General features: G+C 43.8%; 1 protein-coding gene across 3 annotated transcripts; it reads left to right on the forward strand.

Moving 5' to 3' along the window:
• The first annotated feature begins 7,974 nt into the window (after nucleotides 1-7,974).
• GTF3C6 (general transcription factor IIIC subunit 6) lies at nucleotides 7,975-21,019 on the forward strand. Of its 3 annotated transcripts, none has more exons than XM_045010155.1 (6): nucleotides 7,975-8,111; nucleotides 13,573-13,653; nucleotides 15,757-15,820; nucleotides 15,979-16,023; nucleotides 16,145-16,258; nucleotides 18,779-21,019. In XM_045010155.1, the coding sequence occupies exons 1-6, from the start codon at nucleotides 8,076-8,078 to the stop codon at nucleotides 19,081-19,083; spliced, it is 645 nt and encodes a 214-aa protein (XP_044866090.1). In that variant the 5' UTR covers nucleotides 7,975-8,075; the 3' UTR covers nucleotides 19,084-21,019. The 3 variants fall into 3 exon arrangements, with proteins under 3 accessions (XP_044866090.1, XP_044866091.1, XP_044866089.1); XM_045010156.1 differs by having other exon boundaries at nucleotides 8,096-8,140; XM_045010154.1 differs by lacking the exon at nucleotides 7,975-8,111 and adding an exon at nucleotides 8,374-8,562.
• Nucleotides 21,020-21,366: the final 347 nt, after the last annotated feature.

Here is a 21,366-nt window from a genome sequence, read left to right on the forward strand (position 1 = left end):
ACAGAACTATTCTTATATTGAAGTTATCACTCATCTCCTTAATGGGTTACATAGGTAAATTAATTTAAAAAAGACCTCAACAGAGTTATCATGGGTAAGACGTCTGTGCATAAATGAGTCTCAAATTGCTTCACAGCAATTGCTTCACAGGTACAGTATCCACCAAAGAATGACGTGAATCAGAGAAGCAGGAACCGCTGAAAGTACTTGATTAACCATGAGAATGAACTTGTCTCAGCATCTTTTTTGGTTAACACTACTAAAGAACAAGTTTTCAGTCCTTAGAAACAGAAACAAGATGTTTTGTTAATAATCCTGTGAACTGATTAGCAGCAAATTGCAAATGATTCTCAAAACTATTTTCCCAGTATCCTTGAAGGCTTAGTGATCCTCCTGCAGTCCCCTCATAGGCAAAACTTCCAAAGAGTTGAATTAGGTGTCTTTCCTATATAACAGGGGTTCTCAAACTGGGGGTTGGGACCCCTCAAGGAGTCATGAGGTTATTACATGGGGGGTCACAAGCTGTCAACCTTCATCCCAAACCCCACTTTACCTCCAGCATTTTTAATGGTGTTAAATATATAAAAAGTGTTTTTAATTTATAAGGGGGATCTCACTCAGAGGCTTGCTATGTGAAAGGGGTCACCAGTAAAAAAGTTTGAGAGCCATTGCTTTATAAGGAATAGTGGACTGAGGCATTAATGGGTAAAATGCCTGCCAAATATCATGGATGTGATAAGTGACATGGCGTCTCTACAGGGAATTACAAGTCTCATCTTGTAACCTGCTCTGATTACATTGAGTCTATTATGCTCCTCTGCTTCTGCACAGGAAGAAGTGTAGTTTATTTTAAATGTCCAGAAAGAAAAAATATGATTTAAATGTTTTGTTTTAATTTCTTTCTTATATTATTGTCAAAAAGGTAGACAGACACTAGAGAACAGCAAACAAGACACTCAACAAGAAAATTTTAAAAAAGAGAGACATATGCAGTGCCTGATGGGTAAGCGGGTCTGATAGTACCGGTATAGGGCTTTTTAAAATTACTAAATAGAATAATTTTTAAAATAAGCTATGGGAATAAAACAGCAGAAAAAAATCAAGCCCTCTCTGAAGGTTGATAGGTCATATTTTTGACTACCTTTTAAACAAGTAAAATCCATTTATTCATGTCTGAATACTAGTGACAACATAACAAAATTTTCAAAAGCCTTCTCAATCCATCACTAACTTCAAGCACTCAGCCGCTGATCTCCCAGTGATTTGCAGCATTCAGTTTAACCATCTCTTCACTGGTCAACTCCTATTACAAAGACCTTCCACCATTCCTTCCATGATAACTTTCTCAATGTTATTTTCATCTCTATCCTTGATGTGACTAAAGTACCTAAGTTTACGTCTGTTGGTTTCTGAAAGCGGGTCTGCTTCTCTGCAATCATATTTCTAACATAAGCATTTGTCTTCTTTTCCATCCAGAACATACACAAAAATCTTTGCCAGCCCACATCTCAAAGGCTTCAATTTTCTTCTTGTCAAAGCAGCATTAATTTCCCATGATTCACATTCATAAATCACTATGGAAAAAATTAGGCTTTTCACCAATTGAACCTTTGTACATTTCAAGATGCCATGGCTTTTCCAAACATTCATAACGGATGCCATGGCAGAGCAACCCATTCCTAGTCTTCTTCTGGTTTCTTTGGAACACCTTCTTTGGTTAGATATATATGATCCCAGATAACTGAATTCATCTACTGCCTTTACAACTTGACCATTAATTGTGATGTCCAATTGCATTTTAACTGTGAAGTGTTTGAGCTTGCAAAAAAACACAAAGAGAAAGACAATGGTTTGGCAGCTGAAGAATATGGGAGAGTGTAAAAGAAACTGAGGAGACAGATCCAAAGGCAGACTAGAAGAGAAGACTTTATAAGGGCAAAATGCATGGTACTTGAGAATTACAAAGACAGTAATAATACAAAAGGTATGTTCACAGTGGTCAGACTTCTTACAAAAAATGTTGTCCCTGTTGTAATGGGATGTCCCTGGGCTTTGTAGTTCCCTATGGAAAGCCCTGTGGGGTCCCACTACACCCTGCCCCAGGAGCAGTGAAGATGGGTTCTCCAGGCATGCCTAGAGAGGCCTCACAGAAGCAGTCAAACAGAGCCAAGCAGGCTCAGCTAAAAGGAGCTGCAGGATCTTAGCAGCTCAGTTCCCATCTAGGACCAGAGGGGAAAGGAAGGGCATGTCTCTCTGGCCAAAGGCGCTTGAGGGATAACCACAGTTTGGTTCTGGCTGTATTTGTTTAAGCTGGGTTTCCAGAGACAAAGAGGACTTACAAACCTTAACCCCGAGGTAAAGGTGAACCTAAAATAGGCCAGGTAGAAAAAGGCCAAAGGAAGAAGCAGCAATGTACTGGTGTACCTGCTGTTTTTAGCGTCCCTGAGTTAGAACCTGTAGTAGTGGGCAGGCCTAGGTTCCCCTGTAAGCCACAGTGGCAAAAATCCCAACAAGGGGACAACCCCGAAGAACCTAGTGAGGATGACGGGATTGTCAATTTATTTAATTCTTTGCTACCGCCAGAAGGGGTTCATTTGGACTGGGTGTCTTGGCTGGAGGGCCAAGCTATGGAAGACCCACCAAAGTTGACTGGCAGCCTGCAGGGGGCACAAGGGACAAGAAACGGATTGCAGTACTGCACTTAGCTGCTAGGAGGCACACAAGAGGTGAGTGACCCATTACACTTGTGATCAAACATAATAAAAATCATAATGGCAGTGTCCTTACCCAAAGTGATATCAAATGCCAGTGCAGAGATTGTGTCACTCTCCAGAGCCATCTTGCAATGAAGTGAAGAAACTGCCTGCCAGCACAGCAGATGTGAAGGAGAGCTTTGGGACCAGCTAGCCCTGTCCCATTATACCAGCAGCCAATCCCAGGCCTGGAGGGTGGGGGGAGGAAAGGTGAGAGCAGGGCCCAGTTCAGGGCTGAATGGTGAAGAGGCAGGAGCTAGCTACCACCCTACCTGAAAGGAAGGATTACTAGCCTCACACCCAAAGGAGACTGTGGAGGAGACCTCTGAGCCTCCAGCAACAGAAGGGGTGAGGGGGAGACGTTGTGGGGTTTGGCTTCAGCAAACTCATGGCTGCCTGCCCAAAGGACCCTGGGACTGCAGCAGGACACTGCCCAAAATCCATGAGAGGGCACCACAGGAAGCAAGCCACCTCAGCAAATTGGACTATAGGGGCCACACCCCAAACTGAAGGGACGCCAGGGCAGTGGATTCAGACTCCCTACTTGGAGTTCCCCCCATTCAGGATCAACTCAGAGGGCACTGGGCTCAGTGGAGTGGGAAGGCCTAGGTCCCCCTACTCCCACTGCCTGAAAGACTGAGGCACCTTGACCAGAAAAACAAAGGGCCGGCAGGCAGGCGCACCAACCACTAGCCCACCTGGTCCTCCAAGCACCGTGTTACCGACCTATAATACAGGATGACAGAGAGTATGAAATCAGAGCCGTCAATCCTGTGAGAGCAAGTGGTGCATGCTATTATGAAAATGAAACCTGGGAAAGCACCAGCAATAGATAACATATCAGCAAAATAGTTAAAAGTGATTGGTAACCAAGGTCTACATTTTGCTTCATCTCAAACCATTTTTCAGTGACTTTCATTAGACGAAGGTTTCTAAATTAGATGAAGGTTTCTAACCATCAGGGGAGTGCAATTCTGGAACAGCCTACCGAGGGAAACAGTGGGGGCGAAGGACCTCTCTGGCTTTAAGATTAAGCTTGATAAGTTTATGGAGGGAATGGTTTGATAGGATAACGTGATTTAGTCAATAGGTCAATAACGTGCCGCCACTGGTAATTAGTACCGAGGGTCAATGTTGGGATATTGAAAGTCTTTTCCCTGAGTGTCTGGCTGGAGAGTCTTGCCCACATGCTCGGGGTTCAGCTGATCGCCATATTTGGGGTCGGGAAGGAATTTTCCTCCAGGGTAGATTGGCAGTGGCCCTGGAGGTTTTTCGCCTTCCTCCGCAGCATGGGGCAGGGGTCGCTTGTTGGAGGATTATCTGCTACTTGAAGTCTTTAAATCAGGATTTGGGGACTTCAACAGCTGAGTCAAGGGAGAGAATTATTTCAGGAGTGGGTGGGTCAGCTTTTGTGGCCTGCATCTTGCGGGAGGTCAGACTAGATGATCATAATGGTCCCTTCTGATCTTAAGTTCTATGATTCTATGAAAAAAACAAAACAAAAAAAAGTCACAAGTTTAGCACTTGTATTAAGAAGGAAAATCCATTCATATAGCTTTTGTCTCCAAAATTAAGTAATACTATTTGCACTGGGTAAGAATTGCTTTTCCTAGGTCAGCAAGAACACTAACATATTAAACTACCAGGAATTTCAAAATTCTGCCAAGTTAGGCCTCAAAAGCTCACTGAGTTAAAGCAAACAGATGTTCTATTATGCAGATTGGCTACTGTAAGTATTTTTAACTTTCCTCATGGTGAAATAATTTGGCAGTTCTTGGGGTTGTCCAACTGGATGCTTTTGTCAACACTGCATTAAGAAGCAAAGCCGTGTTCATACATGAGAAAGACAAAACAAAATTCAACAAGGTAACAGATTTCACTTTAAAGTCCCCTGGAGCATACTTTAAATCAAAATAAGTAAATGATTATAAAAGACATTGTGCATGAGCTTTTGTTTTTATAATCATTATATATAAAATTTCTTAGGATAATCATTAAAAGCACTGAGTTCTTTTGCATCAGTTTGTTTTAAACAAATAACTATAAACAAGTCAAACTGAGATCAAACAAGAGGTCTGATCCTCAATGCTGTTGAGCATTCTTAGTTTTCAACTACCCTGTTCTATTCGCTCCCTGTGAAGCATCTGACAGGATACTGGACTAGATGGACCATTGGTCTGACCTACTATGGCCATTCTTCTGTTCTTACAGTCTAAATAGACAGACAAAACAAGTTCAGAGACCCAGACAAAAGCTCCATCTTATTGTTACTAAAATAAAAAGAGCCTTTAACTGAAATGGATCAGTGTTGTGGACCTCACAGAAGCAAAGAGTAGGCAGAAAGAACAGCTGCCTTGTGCAGTGGGATTGGGAAAGAGTTACGAGTGTAGATATGGCATCAAAGAAGACATGAAAATGAGAGATGAAGAATGACACAAAGTGAAAAGTGGGATCCCATAAATTTGCTTCTGGTTAATTTCAGTGAGTCCCTCCCTATTTCTTGTAGTATTGGTGAAGGGGAACAACCCTTAAAGAAGAAACATTAAAGAGATTGTTAGATCTCAGTTAAGATCATTAGCCCAAGTCCTTCACCTATGATCATATGTAAATATTCCCAAACTTCCTGATGCATCCAAAAGCGCCAGTCTATAGGGCCCAATCCTGCAAAGACTTAAATCCAGGCTTACCTTTACATAGTGTCAGTAACTCAACTGAAGTCAATAAAATTACTCGCAGTGCATAAAATTAAGCATGCAAACAAGTCTGTGCAGGATTGGGGTCTAAATCTAAAGCAAGAGATGCGGTTTGAGGACTGACAAACAGGAGCTCCAGAGTTCTAGTCTCTGCTCTCATGAGGGCTCTCTATGGTATGTCACTTCTCTTCAGTTTCCTCATCCATAAAAAGAGGATAATAGTACTAACCCTGTGTCATCGGAGTGCTGTAGTTTGTGAATATTAGATGTTTGTAAAGCACTTTGAAAATAAAAGGCTTTATCCAGGAGCCCTTACTCAAGCAGAACTTCACTTCAAGTCACTATACAGTATGCTTAAACACTTCAAGATTTGGCCCAAAACATTATAAGTATAATTATTTAATAATCACAATACCAATAGTTAAGGATAATTAAAAGGCTAGTTTTATCGCCTCCGAATGAGTCATGAGAAGATCACTGAAATAAAGTGGCCTTTGTTTACATACTGCCTTTAAAGTTAAAAACCTATCTCAAATGTTTTGATTAAGACCTCTAAATCCAGCAATATGTCAGTGGTTCTCAAACTGGGGGTCGGGACCCCTCAGGGGGTTGTGAGGTTATTACATGGGGGGGCATGAGCTGTCAGCCTTCACTCCAAACCCCGCTTTGCCTCCAGCATTTATAATGGTGTTAAATATATTTAAAGTGTTTTTAATTTATGGGGGGGGGGGCATTTGCACTCAGAGGCTTGCTATGTGAAAGGGGTCACCAGTACAGAAGCTTGAGAACCACTGCAATATTTTGTTCATGTCTCCTTCTAGTGGCAGAATATGAAATGTCACTCAAATGCACTTTTGTTATTTCTTAAAACCTTGTGGACTACTGCAGTTCTATTGTCACCTGTGCTGGGGGGGGGGGTGTGACTTGCTATTATATCAAATTATTGATTCAGAGGAAAAAAAACAAGCAACACTTGGAATGGAAAAGGCCCATGCACTCTGCTCCCCACCTACCACCCACAGAGTTAGAATTCATGTGGTTTGTAATCTGCCTTGTATTCCTGGACTAAAGGCAAAAGTGCTCCAGAATCTTTTCTGCATTTGGGGCTGCTCCTCTCCATGAGTCTACCTGCTCATTCACTAGTAGCTCTGGGGAACTGCTCCATGACCTGATTGACTGATCACAGGCCATGGTTGGTAAATCTCCTGCCTCTGGCAGCCATCAGCTCTATTTTCAGTTCAGCCTATGAAAATGAAGCACTCTGGCTGTAAACCCCGGGGTGAGCTCGGTTCCCATAGCAGCTTCTATAGCAGGGGTAGGCACCCTATGGCACATGTGCTGAAGGCGGCACGCAAGCGGATTTTCAGTGGCACTCACACTGCCCGGGTCCTGGCCACCGGTCCAGGGGGCTCTGCATTTTAATTTAATTTTAAATTAAGTGTCTTAAACATTTTAAAAACCTTATTTACTTTACATACAACAATAGTTTAGTTATATATTATAGACTTATAGAAAGAGACCTTCTAAAAATGTTAAAATGTACTACTGGCACACGAAACCTTAAATGAGAGTGAATAAATGAAGACTCAGCACAGCACTTCTGAAAGGCTGCTGACCCTTGTTCTATACTAACCCAGCTCGCATGGCCCCTGGCCAGGGATAGAAGGAGGAGGCTACTAGAAGTTCTCAAGAGACATGGGCTGTGTGGCTGCATGACTAGGGACACAAAGCTGGGCAGCAGTGGGCCTGTAAACATATCACAAGATCACTGGGCACCAACTGTGCTGAGGTCTGGGATGGCCCCCTGGGCCTTGGGGAGGCAGCTCACAGCCTAGGACCAGCCCCCCAGTAAGTCTGTGTCTCCAGCCGTACCCCTGCTGCAGACAAAGTCCCGGGGCCACATCGCCCTGATGCCAGGCTGACTGCCCCGCCCTCTCGCCTCCGCATGCCGGATCTCACCCACACTCCGCGATCCCGCTCTTCCTCCCTCCCCCTCCAACCACCGCTCGCCTGCCAGCCAAGAACTTCCCTCTCCTGCCGGCCTGGCCCAGCCCAGCCCCTCCGCCCACAGGGCCGCCTGGGCCGGGACTGCCAAGCGCTACCCGGGGCCAGTTCGGCCTGGCGAGAGCTAGGAGACGCTTGGAGTCTCCCTGCGGGCGATCCTGGGGCCGGAGGAAACCTCCAGCAAACCCAGCAAAGAATCCTGTGGCACCTTATAGACTAACAGACGTTTTGCAGCATGAGCTTTCGTGGGTGAATACCCACTTCTTCGGATGCATCCAAAGAAGTGGGTATTCACCCACGAAAGCTCATGCTGCAAAACGTCTGTTAGTCTATAAGGTGCCACAGGATTCTTTGCTGCTTTTACAGATCCAGACTAACACAGCTACCCCTCTGATACTTGACTCCAGCAAACCGCCTCCCCCCGCCCTGCGGGCTGCAGCCCGTTCCCCGTCCTAGCAAGCGGCTGCCGCAGGACTTCGCTGCTCCGGGCCCCCCTCCCTCAGTGCCTCCCGCCGGGGAGGATCGGACCTGAACCTTAGGGGGCGGGACCTTCCCGAATCTAAGATGGCGGCGGTAGGGTCACGTGGTGCGCGCTGAGGCGCTGGCTCGCGGCGGGGTCCGGGACATGGCGGCCTCGGCGGCGGCAGCTGAGGAGGAGGAGGTGGGTAGGAGTCCCCAACAGCGGCGCAGGTATCAGGCGTCTGCGCCCAGGCTCCTCGCTGCTGCCCGGCCTGATGAGTGGCGGCGGCGGTGTTTGGCCGCCCCTGCTGCCGGGGGCTCGCGTCGGACAGCCCGAGGCTGCAGTCCCCCCCTTGTTGCACGCTGTATAGCACCAGAGCCCCGAGCGGTGTCTGGCCAGGCGGGAAGCGGGGCTGGGCACGGCGGGACAGTGAGGTGTCAAGGACAGGGTGGGCGAGAGCCCTCACTCCTATTTTCCCGCAATATTTACACCAAATTGGGCATCAGCGCTGCCTCCTTCCCCGCACAGCCCTGCGGCTGTGCCCCCACCCTAGGGCAAGGCGGCAGTCATGCTCCCCGCGCTTCAGTCATTGCTCTCTCTGGCCTGGCCTGCAGAGCGTATTGGAATCGAGACTGAACGCTGCTGGGAGCAGGTATGGTGATCGCAGACATGCTGCTGCTGTGTGGAAATGAATAGCGAGATAGTACATTGCTTTGATGACATACGGCCTGTCCCCTCTTGGGTTAGCTGGTACAAAGCTGGGCATGGTTGAGCCTGCTGCAAACTCACTGCTACTACCTGTTACTCTTGGGGGAATTCTATGCCATTGCATGTGTGCAGAATTAATTTCCCCCACAGATTTATTTCAGGGAAAGGGAATCTGCAAGAGCAGTCAGGCCACTCCCTAGTAGCACTGCACAGGGACATTGTTTCAGGCACCTGGAGCAGCTGGCAGAGAGGTAAAGCACTGCGGGGGTGGGAACACCCCAGCCAGTGGCTCCTACCCTGAGCCAGGATCAGCTACTAGTCTCGTCTGGGCTGGAAGCAGCAGAGGATGGGACTTCCTCTTCTCCTGCAAGGAGTGGCTGAGGTTGTGTCAGACCCACCCCCAGAAACCTCCCCCAGCTGTAAAAAGTTCAGCATCCTCCCCTGCTTCCTGCCCCCATCACTCCTAAGCTGTGGGGGGAGGGGCCACTGTATGGGGAGCTGTTCGCCCATCCACCCAGCCCCCGTGCATCCGGACCTCCCATATCCAGACACATGCAGTACATCCAGAACTCCCCTAGCCCTCCATACTCGAACCCCACCCCACCGAACCTCAACCCCCACATCTGGAGTCCACCGGGACCCAGACCCTTTGCCTCCGGACACCTGCTCCTAGACCACTGCCCACTGAGCTGCCTGCACTCAACCTCCCACCCTGATGCCCAGCATCACCCTGAACCCCCACATTCAGACCCCCACACCATTGACCCCCAACTAGCTGCACCCAGACCCCCACACCCCCAGCATTCAGACTTCTCCGCTGAGACCCCCCACACCAAGACCCCTCCGCTGAGCCCCAGCCACCTTCACCTCAAAGCCCCTGTAGAGTCCTGTTGCCCCTACACCTGGAAACACCCCGCCAACGAGCCCCTGTGCATCCAGATCCCCCCACACCTAGACCCCCCACTGAGCTGCCTGCACCCAGATTGTCCCACACACAACCCTCTCACCCCACACCTGGATCCCCTCACACTGAGCCCCTTGGATCCTGCCTGCCCCACAACTGGTACACCTGGCACAGAAGAGCAGGGCCCTAGGGTGTTTCTGGGGCAGACCTGGTCTTGTGCTGTGTCAGGGTCAGGTGTAGCCTCACCGTTGAGTCCACGTCCTGGGAGTGGGGAGGCTGCAGGTGATCTCCCAGCGTCATGCAGCCAATGACCTGTGCTCGCCACTGCCACGCTAGAGCCTCTGCATTTATTTATTGACAAATAAAACTTAAAGAATTTTAAAATATTATGCACAGAATTTTTATTTTTTTGGTGCAGAATGCCCTCAGGAATAACCTATGTATCTGCTACCTTATCAGTTAGCACAGACTCATAGAAATGTTGGGCTGGAAGGGACCTCGAGAGGTCATCTAGTCCAGCGGTTGTCAACCGGGGGTCTGTGAGCCCTTTTAAGGAAGCCGTGGAGCCCTGTAGCTGAAGCCCCGATCCCCGGTGCCCCAACGGTTTCCCCCACAGGGCTGAAGCTGGGAGGCGTGGGACTGAATCCCAGAGCCCTGGTACTCCTGGTGCAGCAGAATCCCTGAGCCCATGGGCAGAGTTGGGGACATGGAGGGCATTGTTTCCCCCCCCCCCCCAAAAAAAAACCTGCAGCACAAGAGCACAGCAGCCCTGGGGGCAGCTCCCCTTCCCCCCCATCTCCTCTCCCTGCCCCCTGGCCAGGTCAGAGGTTGGAAGCTGGAGCCAGGCAGTGTGGGGCAGCTGCTGCTCTCGCTGGTGCCATGGGGCAGCATTCCCTCCTCTCCTTCTGGCTGCTCCTCAGCTCCCAGCCCCTTTTGCTCCTGCAGAGGCAGCCGGTAAGAGTTGGGGAGACCCAGCTCCATGGCTGGCAGACCCCTCTGGGAACAGGGATCGTAGGGGAGTCCTCACAGCACACAGCCCCTAATACTCCTCTCACTACACCCTGAGCTACCCCCTGCCTGCACACAGCCCCTAGCACCCCTCTCCCTGCACGGAGCTATCCCCCTGCCTACACACAGTTCCAGTCACCCCTATCCCTGTAACCTAAGCTATCCCCTCCCTGCACCCAGCCCCTAGCCACCCACTGTGTGCATAGGCATTGACTTCCCCTCTTCCCGGTGGGTGCTTGACCCTGCCCCTGCCCCCCCCATTTCACCCTCTTCCCCCAAGTTCCCACCCTGCACCGCCTCTTCTCCTCCTCCCTGAGCACGCTGCGTCCCCACTCCTCCCCCTTCCTGGAAAGTCCTAAACACCGTCAAGCAGTTGTTAGGCAGCAGGGCGGCGGGAAGCGCTGGGAGGGAGGGAGAAGATTGGGGACGCGTTGCATGTGAGGGGTGGAGAAGGGGGCTTGGAGGGGGGAGCTTGGCTGCCAGTGGGTGCAGAGTACCCAGTAATTTTTCTCCGTGGGTGCTCCAGCCCCTGCATCTTGAGCTACACTGTCTGCACACAGTCCCTAGCTACTCCCTCCCTGCACCCTAAGCTGTTTTCAAACTTTTTGAGCTAAGCCCTCCACCTCTGAATTATAGTTTTTGGTTGTCTGTTCCCCTCCCCCCAACCCAGACAGGCTGGGTGGCCTGCTGAGATGAGTCAAGGGGTGGAGGTGGCACTCCCTCCCTATTCCCCAATAGAAGTCAAACTACGGGTATGCCCAAGGCCCCTGCCATAGTTGGGCCCTGGAGTTTTATAGCATGTTGAGGGAGGCCTCAGAAAGAAAAATGTTGAGAACCCCTGATCTATTCCAGCCCCCTGTGCTGAGATAGGATCAAGTAAACCTAGACCTTCCCTCACAGATGTTTGTCCAACCTTTTCTTAAAGGCCTCTGCTGATGGGGATTTCACAGCCTCCTTTGGAAGCCTATTCTAGAAGTTAACTAGTCTTGTCATTAGAAAGTTTTTCCTACTAGCTAACCTACATCTCATTTGCTGCCGATTAAGCCCATTATTTCTTACCTTACCTTAAGTGGACATGGAGAACAATCCATCACTGTCCTCTTGTAACCGCCCTTTGCATATTAAAAGACTGTTATCAGGATTCCTCACCCTTCTTTTTTCTAGAGTAAACATGCTCAGGTTTTTTTAACCTTTCCTCATAGGTCAAGTTTTCTAAACCTTTTACATTGTTGTTGCTTTCACCTTGACTCTCTCCAGTTTATCCACATCTTTCTTGAAGTGTGGTGCCCAGAACTGGAAACAGTACTCCAGCTGAGGCCAGGTCACTAGTGCCAAGTAGAAAGGGACAGTTATCTCCTGTCCCTCTCATGTGAAACTCCCGTTAATACACCTCAGAATATTAGCCTTTTTTGCAACTGCAACACATAGTTGGCTCTCATTCAGTTTGTGATCCATTGTAACCCTGAAACCGTTTTCAGCAGTACTACTACTATTTCCCATTTTGTAGTTGTGCATTTGATTTTTCCTTCCTAAGTGCAATACTTTTCACTTGTCTTTATTTAATTTCATCTTACTGATTTCAGACTAATTCTGCAATTTGTCAAGGTAATTTTGAATTCTCATCCTAGCCTAGCCTGTTCTCCAAAGTGATTGCAAGCCCTCCCAGCTTGGTGTCATCTGCAAATTTTATAAGCATACTTTTGATGGTTTACAAATGGTAACATTTTATAGGGTAGAGCAGCAAGCCTTTGAGGCCCTAGAAGAATGCAGGTTATGATAGTGGCTTTTGTAATGTGGACACCAGTCAGCTAGGAAGTGGACTGACACCAGTTCATTTCACACAGGATACTGGAACTGTTGTTATTTGTATTACGATGATACCTAGAGTGCACAACTAAGATCAGGTCCCAATTGTGGTAGGCCCTGTACAAACATATGAGATGGTCCCTCCCCCAAAAAGCTTACATAAGATACTCCAAGAGTGGAAGGGGGAAACCGAGGTACAGAGAGGCGAAATGACTGCCCAAGGTCACAGAAAGTTAGTGGTGGAGAGCGAAGTAGAACTCAAGTCTCCCAAGTCCATTTCGTACTTCATCCATTGCACTGCATTGCCTCTCCAATGGAGTCATGTTTTAAAAATCTTCGTTATAACAAAGTTGGTTTTTATTTGAGATGTTTATTTTTGTGATAGTAGAGGACTGTGATGGCAAAGCCAGATTGTTACATGTAGACAACTGAAACTGGAAAAAATACTTAATTATATAGGAGGAAGAACTTTGAAAATAATACTGATACTGTCACATTATTTTACCATAACCGTTAAAAAAAGTGTAATAGCTACTCATAAGCTGTAAAATCAAACTTGCAATATTTCCTTTGCCACACTTTTAAAATTAAATTGTGTGTTCACTGATCATTATTATAAGATTGGTCATGAAAATTGGGCATCTATTATCTTCAGAAAAAGACCGGCAAGGATCTGTCAACACCATTTTCTCCTCCTATACTCCCCGTCCCCTCAAAGTAAGGAATTACAAGAACAAATTAAATGAAAAGGCAACACACTGTAAACAGATAGAAGGGAAACAAATTAAACTTTATAATTAACCTATAAAATTCACTGCTATAGTATATAATTGATAAATGTTGAAGCATTGTAAGATTTAATTAAAAATATGAATAAGTATAATATGTGCTGTTATGCTAGCTAGCATAAAATTATAAGGGCTGTCAGTCCTTATTCTTCCAGGTATAAACTGAACACTATCTGAGGTTGAATACAAACAACCTTCAAATTCAGTTGTAGTTTTGGTGACATGGACAGAATGTATCCTAGTTGGATATTATTTTGCTCTGGTATAGCAATGCCTTTGTGGTATTTTGCAAACAAAGAATATAGGTCAACTTTTGGTTCTACAGTTCTAGTTTTGAGGGTGGTCTGTTTTAATAGCAAAGTAATAGACATATTTGTGTTCATGTTAAAGTTCATTTATTTAGTGTTCTAAATATATGATGCATGAACTTTATATGTTTATTTTGCAGGAGCAGCTGGTCATGGTGGAATTATCTGGAATTATTAATTCAGACTTCCTAGAAAAATGTGAAAACAAATGCAAGATTTTGGTGAGTTTGACTACAACATATTAGCAAAGAGGCAAGTTTTTATTTTCGTGAACTAGAAGAAATTTTAGGGCCTCATTGAACTCAGTGGGCTTTGGATGAAACCCTTAGTGCAGAAATATGCAGACTATATGGGCGATAAGCTGCCCGCAGTCTGTGCACAGAGCAATTAACATCAGTGGACAATGTGAATGCATATCAAAAGTTCCCTTTGGCCTGTGAATATCCTCTTATGCAAAATTTAGGGTAAAACTTCCAAAAACACCCAAGTGACTTAAGAGCTTAAATCAAAGGTGGCTACGGCTTGTGAGTCACTTATGCCCAGACCCATAAAGGGATTTAGAGGCTGAATTCCTAACCTTTGCATGCGTAGCCACCCCGTGGAATCCACAAAGTACAGGTTAGGTACTTAGGTTCCCTATAAAATGCATGGAGGGAGAGATGCCTAAGAATGGGATCCACAAAAACCAGCACACTTGGTGGGAGTTGCCTAAACTAGCTAGTCTGAGATGCTCAGGAAAGGGGTGTTTCCTACAAACTGAGGATTGTGATTCTGTATGAAGAATGAGCAGGAAGAGCCAGTAACCTGTTAGATTATAAATCTTGTCCCTGTGCCCTGTATAGTTGGAAGTGCTCAGAGCCAGCACAACTTATGAGGTTCTGTTGCAGAAGGGAGGGCAGGATTTTGGAACCTCGTGCAAGGGTCCCAACCTCTATGCTGCAAGGCTGTGTTCAGTGGGGACTTCCAGCATCCCTGCATGCAACTGGGCTTTGGGAAGGCATATACTCAGTAGATCCTCTGGCCGTCTCTGCCCTCCCCCTTCAAACCCTCCCCAGGCCCCAACCCAAAAAAACCACACTCCCAAAATGAATGCACAGGAGCCACAGAAGCTATTGTAAACCTAAAGTTGCATTAATGGCAATGAAACACATTTTGTACTGAACTGCAGCCAGAATAAGGATTTCTTCCACCCTCTTGTCCATACACAAATCCCCCAGCATGCAGCCCGGAAACTAGATAAAGGTTTTGTCCCTTAGAGAATAATTTATTTTCCATGCAAGTAAACGTAGTAATATAAAACTCTGAGTTAAAATACTGTTTTCCTCGAGGCAATTATATAAAGTACTTTTTAAAAGCTGTTAATAAATAGGAGATTGAATACAGGTTACTTTATGCTCCTTTGGACTTCTGGCAACTGCCTCTTCCCTCTACATGCTATAGCCTTTTCCAGGTCAAAGACTTTTAAAAAGGATTCAGTCAGTGGGACACCATCAACTGAAAAATAGTGTTTGTCTTACAATCATGTACCGAGTATAATTAATATAACATCTAAAGTTACTATGATTGAAAGAAGTTGTCACCCCAAAATATTCGTTTGTTTACTTTGTTTCACAGCATTTTGTGTTTAGTCAGGTTCACTGTTTTGTTTGTATAGTCACTTCCCTGTTGATTGTGAGACACTCTCACAGAAATGAGAGGAAAAAACACTTTAAAAATAGGGGAAAGTGATTGTAAAACCACAGAAACTTGTAGAAGGAAACAGAAGCAGAACTAGTGCTGGAAACCACTTTTAACGCACTTTTAGAAATTTACCTGATGTTAAGTTGATGGTGTCCCTTTATTTTCAGAGATCTGCTGGTTGCATATAAATAATAGCTTCCTGTCACTGCTATTGGACTGGTGATGTGTCTGCGTGCTGTTTAGGTGTTTGTGTACTATGCAACCTTGTTTTCTCCTGCACACCTTTCTCATTTGCTTACCTAATTGTCCGAGATATACTGTATATCTGTTTCATCTAAATCTCACAGTTTAGGAAGCTTTTGAGTCTATAAACTGAAAATAAAGTTTCCTTTGCGTATGAGATTAGTATGGTGAGAAAAATAAACAGTGTGATAGAATAGACTTGATTTACTATCGCTAGTTTGCATTCCATGTTGCTTTTTTTCGTCTTGTACTGCACATACCATTTCAGGGAATCTGTATATAATGTTGGCTTTACTGTACTTGGCATACCAGTTTACCAGTTGTTTTCTCTAGTCTTGGTGCCTTGCCTTGACTAGCTGAAGCATGACTTCAATGTAATTTCTGTCTATCCTTGTTCATAGGGAATAGACACAGAGAGGCCCATTTTGCAAGTGGACAGATATGTCTTTGCTGGGGAATATGAAGGTAGGAGAAGATTATATGGATGAAACCTCTCATTTTCAGTGTGACATGCAGGACCCAATCATGAGGGATACTGATCCAGCGCTCAGCTTTTTGAAGTACTGGGCCCTGAGCAAATAACTTCTGTTATTTCTCAGCTAAATGTCCTTTGTTCTCCATAGATACCCTTGGAACCTGTGTGGTGTTTGAAGAAAATGCAGAGCATGGTAAGTGATACATCTTGTATGTTCTGGCTTGTAACTGAGCTGAAGCTGTAAGGTTCAGATAATTTTCATGTTTCAGATGATGTGGATGTTCACTAAAATGAATCAATTAATTTATTTTTAGTGGACGCAGAAGGAAACCAAAAACTACAGCTGAAATACAAGTGCCACACGGTGAAGAAGCTGAACATGACACGGACTCTTCTGACTGAAAAGAAGGAAGGAGAAGAGAACATAGGTTAGTGCACCTGGTCTTATACGTGGGAAGATGTGAGATCATACTAGGACTAAATCTTATCTTTGATACCATTTAGTGCCAATAAGCATCCAGGGAATTAAAGGATACAAGCTTTCCATTCTTAAACAACAAATGATATATAAACAAATTAACCGAACTAAAAATTAATTATAGCTATTTGTAAAGCTTCCTGTGATTTTGGCCAAACTACTTTCCATTTGATATGCATTATGTAGGCAAATTAAGTTCTGGTGCACTTGCTTCAATGGTTGTACCATTTCACAACAGAATTAAATTTTGCCTTTTATCTCTAGGCCGGAAGTCAACGCTGTTTCTGTATTTAGATATTTACAGCAATACTGCTCCTAGCAATGTCTTATTCCCAATTGTTCCTGCTATTTTGCTCATACACAGGGTTAGGAATAAAGAGCCATTTTATGCTAAATTTATACATATTCAGCTGGAAGATTACATTTTAGGGTATTAAAAAGTCATCTTGTGAGCGATCTAGATGTGAAGATCTAATCACAGATGGGATGACTTTTACCCATAAGATGTAACATTTCCTCTCCCCACCTAATACTACCTATTGATTTATTAAGAAATCATTCATTTTAAAAGTTAGTGTAATATAGTTGCTTAATTAAAACAACGCCACTGTAGGAAATGTTCTAATTGAACTCTCAAGCTTCCTCACAAGCAATTCAGTGCTTGCACATGACAAACACTCAATACTCATACATTCGCCACTTGACACATTTTGATTATTGTACAGCGAGAATGTGTGACTTCTGAAGATCATACGTACATGAGGGAAGAAATACCAGTTCCATTAGTAATCTGTATTTGCAGTACTCGGTTTTTAATAAACTGGTCTACAGACCTGCTGTACCACTTTTCATTAGTAGTCATTCTTAGACATTCTCAGGTGCCATGTTCCATCAAGTTATTTGATATTCTAAACTTAAATAAACAAGTCTTCATTCTGCATCAGTAAAATATATTCTCAGCATCTTGAATCATATGGAAACGGTTTTGGAACTTGCATAGGTGCTGTGTGGCACCTAGATACAAAAGTGTTGGCACAGTACAAAATAAATATTGAAGAATGGTAAACTAATGTCTGTGATCCACTATTTTGCTGGTATTATAAATAATTGGAAAACCAACCTTTGAATGAAAAGGATTTCCCCCTCCTGGTATTTATAATGCAAGTGGGATTTTCTGTCGTCATAAATGCACTAATTCTAAGATAAATAGGAATTGGAAAAGGATTATCCTGTTAAATAATAGTTTTTAGTTATCCCAGACACACTTAGACATAGTTAACCAAGACACAGCCCTAACTTTCAGGGAACCTTCAACAACCGCAAAAACTAGTGGCCTCAACTCCTGAATGTATGGTGGGACTCAGCCCAAAGATAAAGATCTATATTCTTGAAAGATGTTATTCCCATCCCAGTCATTCTTTTGGATTAGGCAAGGAAATGTTGACCTTTACAACTTCGTACCATTTATTTTTATGTATCACTGCTGTGGAAGAATGGAAAGTTGTTAGATGAACAAACAGAACCAGCATGAGACACACACTCACAACTCAAATGCCAGTAAATCAACAGAAGGCATCCCCATTAAGCAGCCCTCATTGCTTTGTTGTATTATTGGTTTTAATCTCTTGGAGTGTACTGTAATTGAGTGGCCCCATTCGTGACAGCAATAGGTACCATAAAAATTAATATATTACCAAATTTAAAAAATGTAATGGGCTTAGCTGGTGGAGTGATAGTTATGTTTTACACAGCACCTGGGAGACCATATCTCGATTCTTGGTACCTTTGTAAGTTGAAAATACTCAGGAGTCAGCAGTAGTAGCTGGTGTGTTGGAGGTGGACAGGTGTTGAGTCATCTAATAGGAAACGCTGGCTGATGTGAAGAAGCAGTGGAGCCAAGGGCTTGTTGGGGGCACTGCTCAGCTAGAAGAACAATAGTTCTGATATGTAGCTCTCAAATGCAAAACAAATAAAAATGGCTGATTAGAAATCATCTGTATGATGGGGATTCTGAAGACCCTCCCTCAGTTCTTAGAAAAAATGTTATACTGGAGACATAAACCAGTATAAGCAAGCAAGCAAACCTTCTACCCCTTAGAGTTTTATACTGTATGTAGCTGCTATTTGTCTTAACTATGAATTTTTCTCCTCACTTCAACATATGAGGATCATAGTGAAAACAGGTCTTTCTTATGCAGCAGAAGGAAGTAAGGACATTTGGGAGGGATTTTACAGTCTCCAGTTGGGAAAACGCGTCCCAGGCAGTTTCCTTTCCTTCCCTCAAGTCTTTTTGTAGCAGAAGCTTATGGAACACACCACCTCATATGTAATGATGGTTTTCCTCAAACATAACATTACATTTTGTTTCATATTTCTAGTTATTTTTTGAGGCTAAAACAATAAACTCGTGAAACTAAGAAAATATATCATCTTGCTGTTAAAATCTCTCCTCTCTTTTTTTTCTGACCAGGTGGTGTGGAGTGGTTACAGATTAAAGACAACGATTTCTCATACAGCAGACCTAATATGATTTGTAGTTTTCTGCACCAAAAGGAAGATTCTGAGGAGGCAGCTCAGGCCCAGGACAAATTGGCAGATGAGTTGGAGGGAGAGGTCAATGACAAAGGGAACTCTGACCTAAATTACGAACTGGAGAAGCAGAATAGCATGGAAATGGATGACTCTACCCCTCTCGTTGATAGCCCTGCCTCTGAAGCAGAGAACTCTCCTTCAGGAAGTGCCCAGGACATTACTTTAGATGATGCTCCTAGGTGATGTCAAGTCTGCAGCATCCAGAAGTGAGGATTAATGGAGTTAGTTAATATTATGAATCACATTTTTAAAGTCACCTCAACTTGACCTCCACTTTATGTGAGTAATTAATAGTGAGTAATAGACTTGATTTTATATATAGTATTGCTAAAAGGACACTAGTTAGTTTCAAAACCTCCAAGTTGAAAATTAAAAAAACCCAAAACTTTAAACCATGTTGTGAATATTTTTGAAATAATTCCTTTAAAAACACTTTCAGGGTTTTTGTTTTTTTTTTGCTCCCCTATTTGACTAACCATTATAATCAGTTTCTTCCTTGCATACTGTTTGTTTGGGGGAAATAGTGAAACTGACATTTCATATCATGTTATGTACAAAGTAAACGTTGCATTGTTTTGCCAACTTGTTTCAGACAGTCATAGTAATCTTAGATGTTTTTAACTATAATAAGTACAACATTTTCAAACAAAAATGTGACTTTCACACTGACTCTTTTTTCTCTAAATTAGTGTGTGTTCTCTATGGAAAACTGTTGTGGAACAGAGTGAAGCAATGTGGCATTTGTGGTGTCTTCCGTTCTCCACTAGCCCATTGTGCTCATCTTTCTGTTGTTTTCAGTATTTAAAGTAACAGCACAAAACAGATTTTTACATTTCTAAATGTTACATAGATATGACATTGGTCATTTTGGTTGCTGCACAGTGGAAATATTGGTGGAAGGTGAACAAAGGATAGGATGGAGAAGTGAGTAAGGCTAGCTGGCCCAGCATTAGAGATACAGGGCCAGATCTTCGTCTGGTGTAATTGGAGTAGCTCCATTGACTTCTTCCATCTCTGCCTAGAGTAACTAACAAAAATGTTTGTGTCCTGGAATAAATTTATGGTGGAGTTTCTAAATTAGCATTTAGAAAGGTGTTAATCGATTGCCAAGTAGCTGAAGTTACAACAGGATCACAACTCTAATCTAGACATACTTGGTATTTCTTCCCAGAGCATTTCCACTGGGAAAATTGGGCCCTCTAAGAGACTGTCTAAATACACACATTGCCCTGGTTTAAATTACATCGTGTTGGTTAAACTAATGCAACTTCTATATGTGGAAACTCTTTTATGTAGGCTTAAAACAAGTTTTTGGTTTGGCTTGCACCTCAGTACGCTTACCAACACAAGGTAAATGATATAAACCAGGTTTAAATGGCAATGAATATCCAAACACACAATAGCACTGGTTTAACTGAGTATAAAATTACATCTTTAGTTAACCTCTGTATGTAGACCAGGTCTAAATCTCCACTGGCAACAGCAAGAAAATGCAGCTCTACCAGTGATAGCAAGAGAACTTTTGCCCTTTCTACACTACAGCTTCCAATATTTCCTAGTGTTAGGCAAGCTTTATGATACTGTCCTTCTGATGTGAGAACCAGAAAGCATAGATTAATAGTTTTTTAAACATAATTTGGTCTAGTGATCATTACACGTGAAGTACTCAAGGACAAATTCAGATATAAATCAGAGTTAGCAATGAAGTTTTGGCTACAAGGGAAAACATAAAAGGAAAAAAAAACAGTTCATCTTGTTCCTGAGTAACATGGTTCATGGTAGAAATATCGTAACTTTTTGTTTACATTTAAGATAAACTGTTTTCAATGGTAGCCTCCTAGCATAGCATCCTCCACTTTCTTTTGTTCTCAGCTTTGGTATAAACACATTTTTATGGTCTACTAGCAAATGTTTTTGATTATGTATAAATGTGTCTGTGATGAAGAAAGAGGAGTCAAGGTTTTCAAATATTTCCAGGCTCTGCTCTTCCCCCATAGTATTCTCTAATCACTTTCTTAATAGTATTATGTTATGCTACAATTCCTATTGTATGTGGACAAAGATGTATGTCAGAATACATTATGTTTACCAATAAAATAGGTATTTATTCCTAACACCAGCACAACTGTGTAATAATCTAGTCATTATGAAATGTAGGTTGAGTAATTCATCCCAACTTTCTGAGTACAACCCAGAGGCTGGGATAGCCAGTCAAATGGGACTTTATTTCCTTATTCACCAACCCCACTGTCTGTTTTTCAATGGGGAAGTAACAATTAGGTCTCAGTAGTTTTTATTCCTCTTTCTGAATTCTTTCCACCTTATGGACTTAGATCTCCTGTTGAAAGGCTAGCACAGAGGGCTTTAGGGGGAAGCTGTTATTCCTCTGTTCTGGGCTAACTCTGGATGCAGACCCAAAAATGTATACGTTTTTTTGCAAAGCATTATGCCAGCCTAACTTCTGTC

This window comes from Mauremys mutica, chromosome 3 (assembly GCF_020497125.1).
Source record: "Mauremys mutica isolate MM-2020 ecotype Southern chromosome 3, ASM2049712v1, whole genome shotgun sequence".
Lineage (NCBI taxonomy): Eukaryota > Metazoa > Chordata > Testudines > Geoemydidae > Mauremys > Mauremys mutica.

Bases quoted from the DNA above. Each gene is read 5' to 3' on its own strand.
- GTF3C6 (XM_045010154.1), top strand. From the start codon at position 8,479: ATGCTCCCCGCGCTTCAGTCATTGCTCTCTCTGGCCTGGCCTGCAGAG. The intron at 8,563-13,572 runs GTATGGTGATCG...TTTATTTTGCAG, and splicing joins CTGAACGCTGCTGGGAGCAG to GAGCAGCTGGTCATGGTGGA. The intron at 16,024-16,144 runs GTAAGTGATACA...ATTTATTTTTAG, and splicing joins TGAAGAAAATGCAGAGCATG to TGGACGCAGAAGGAAACCAA.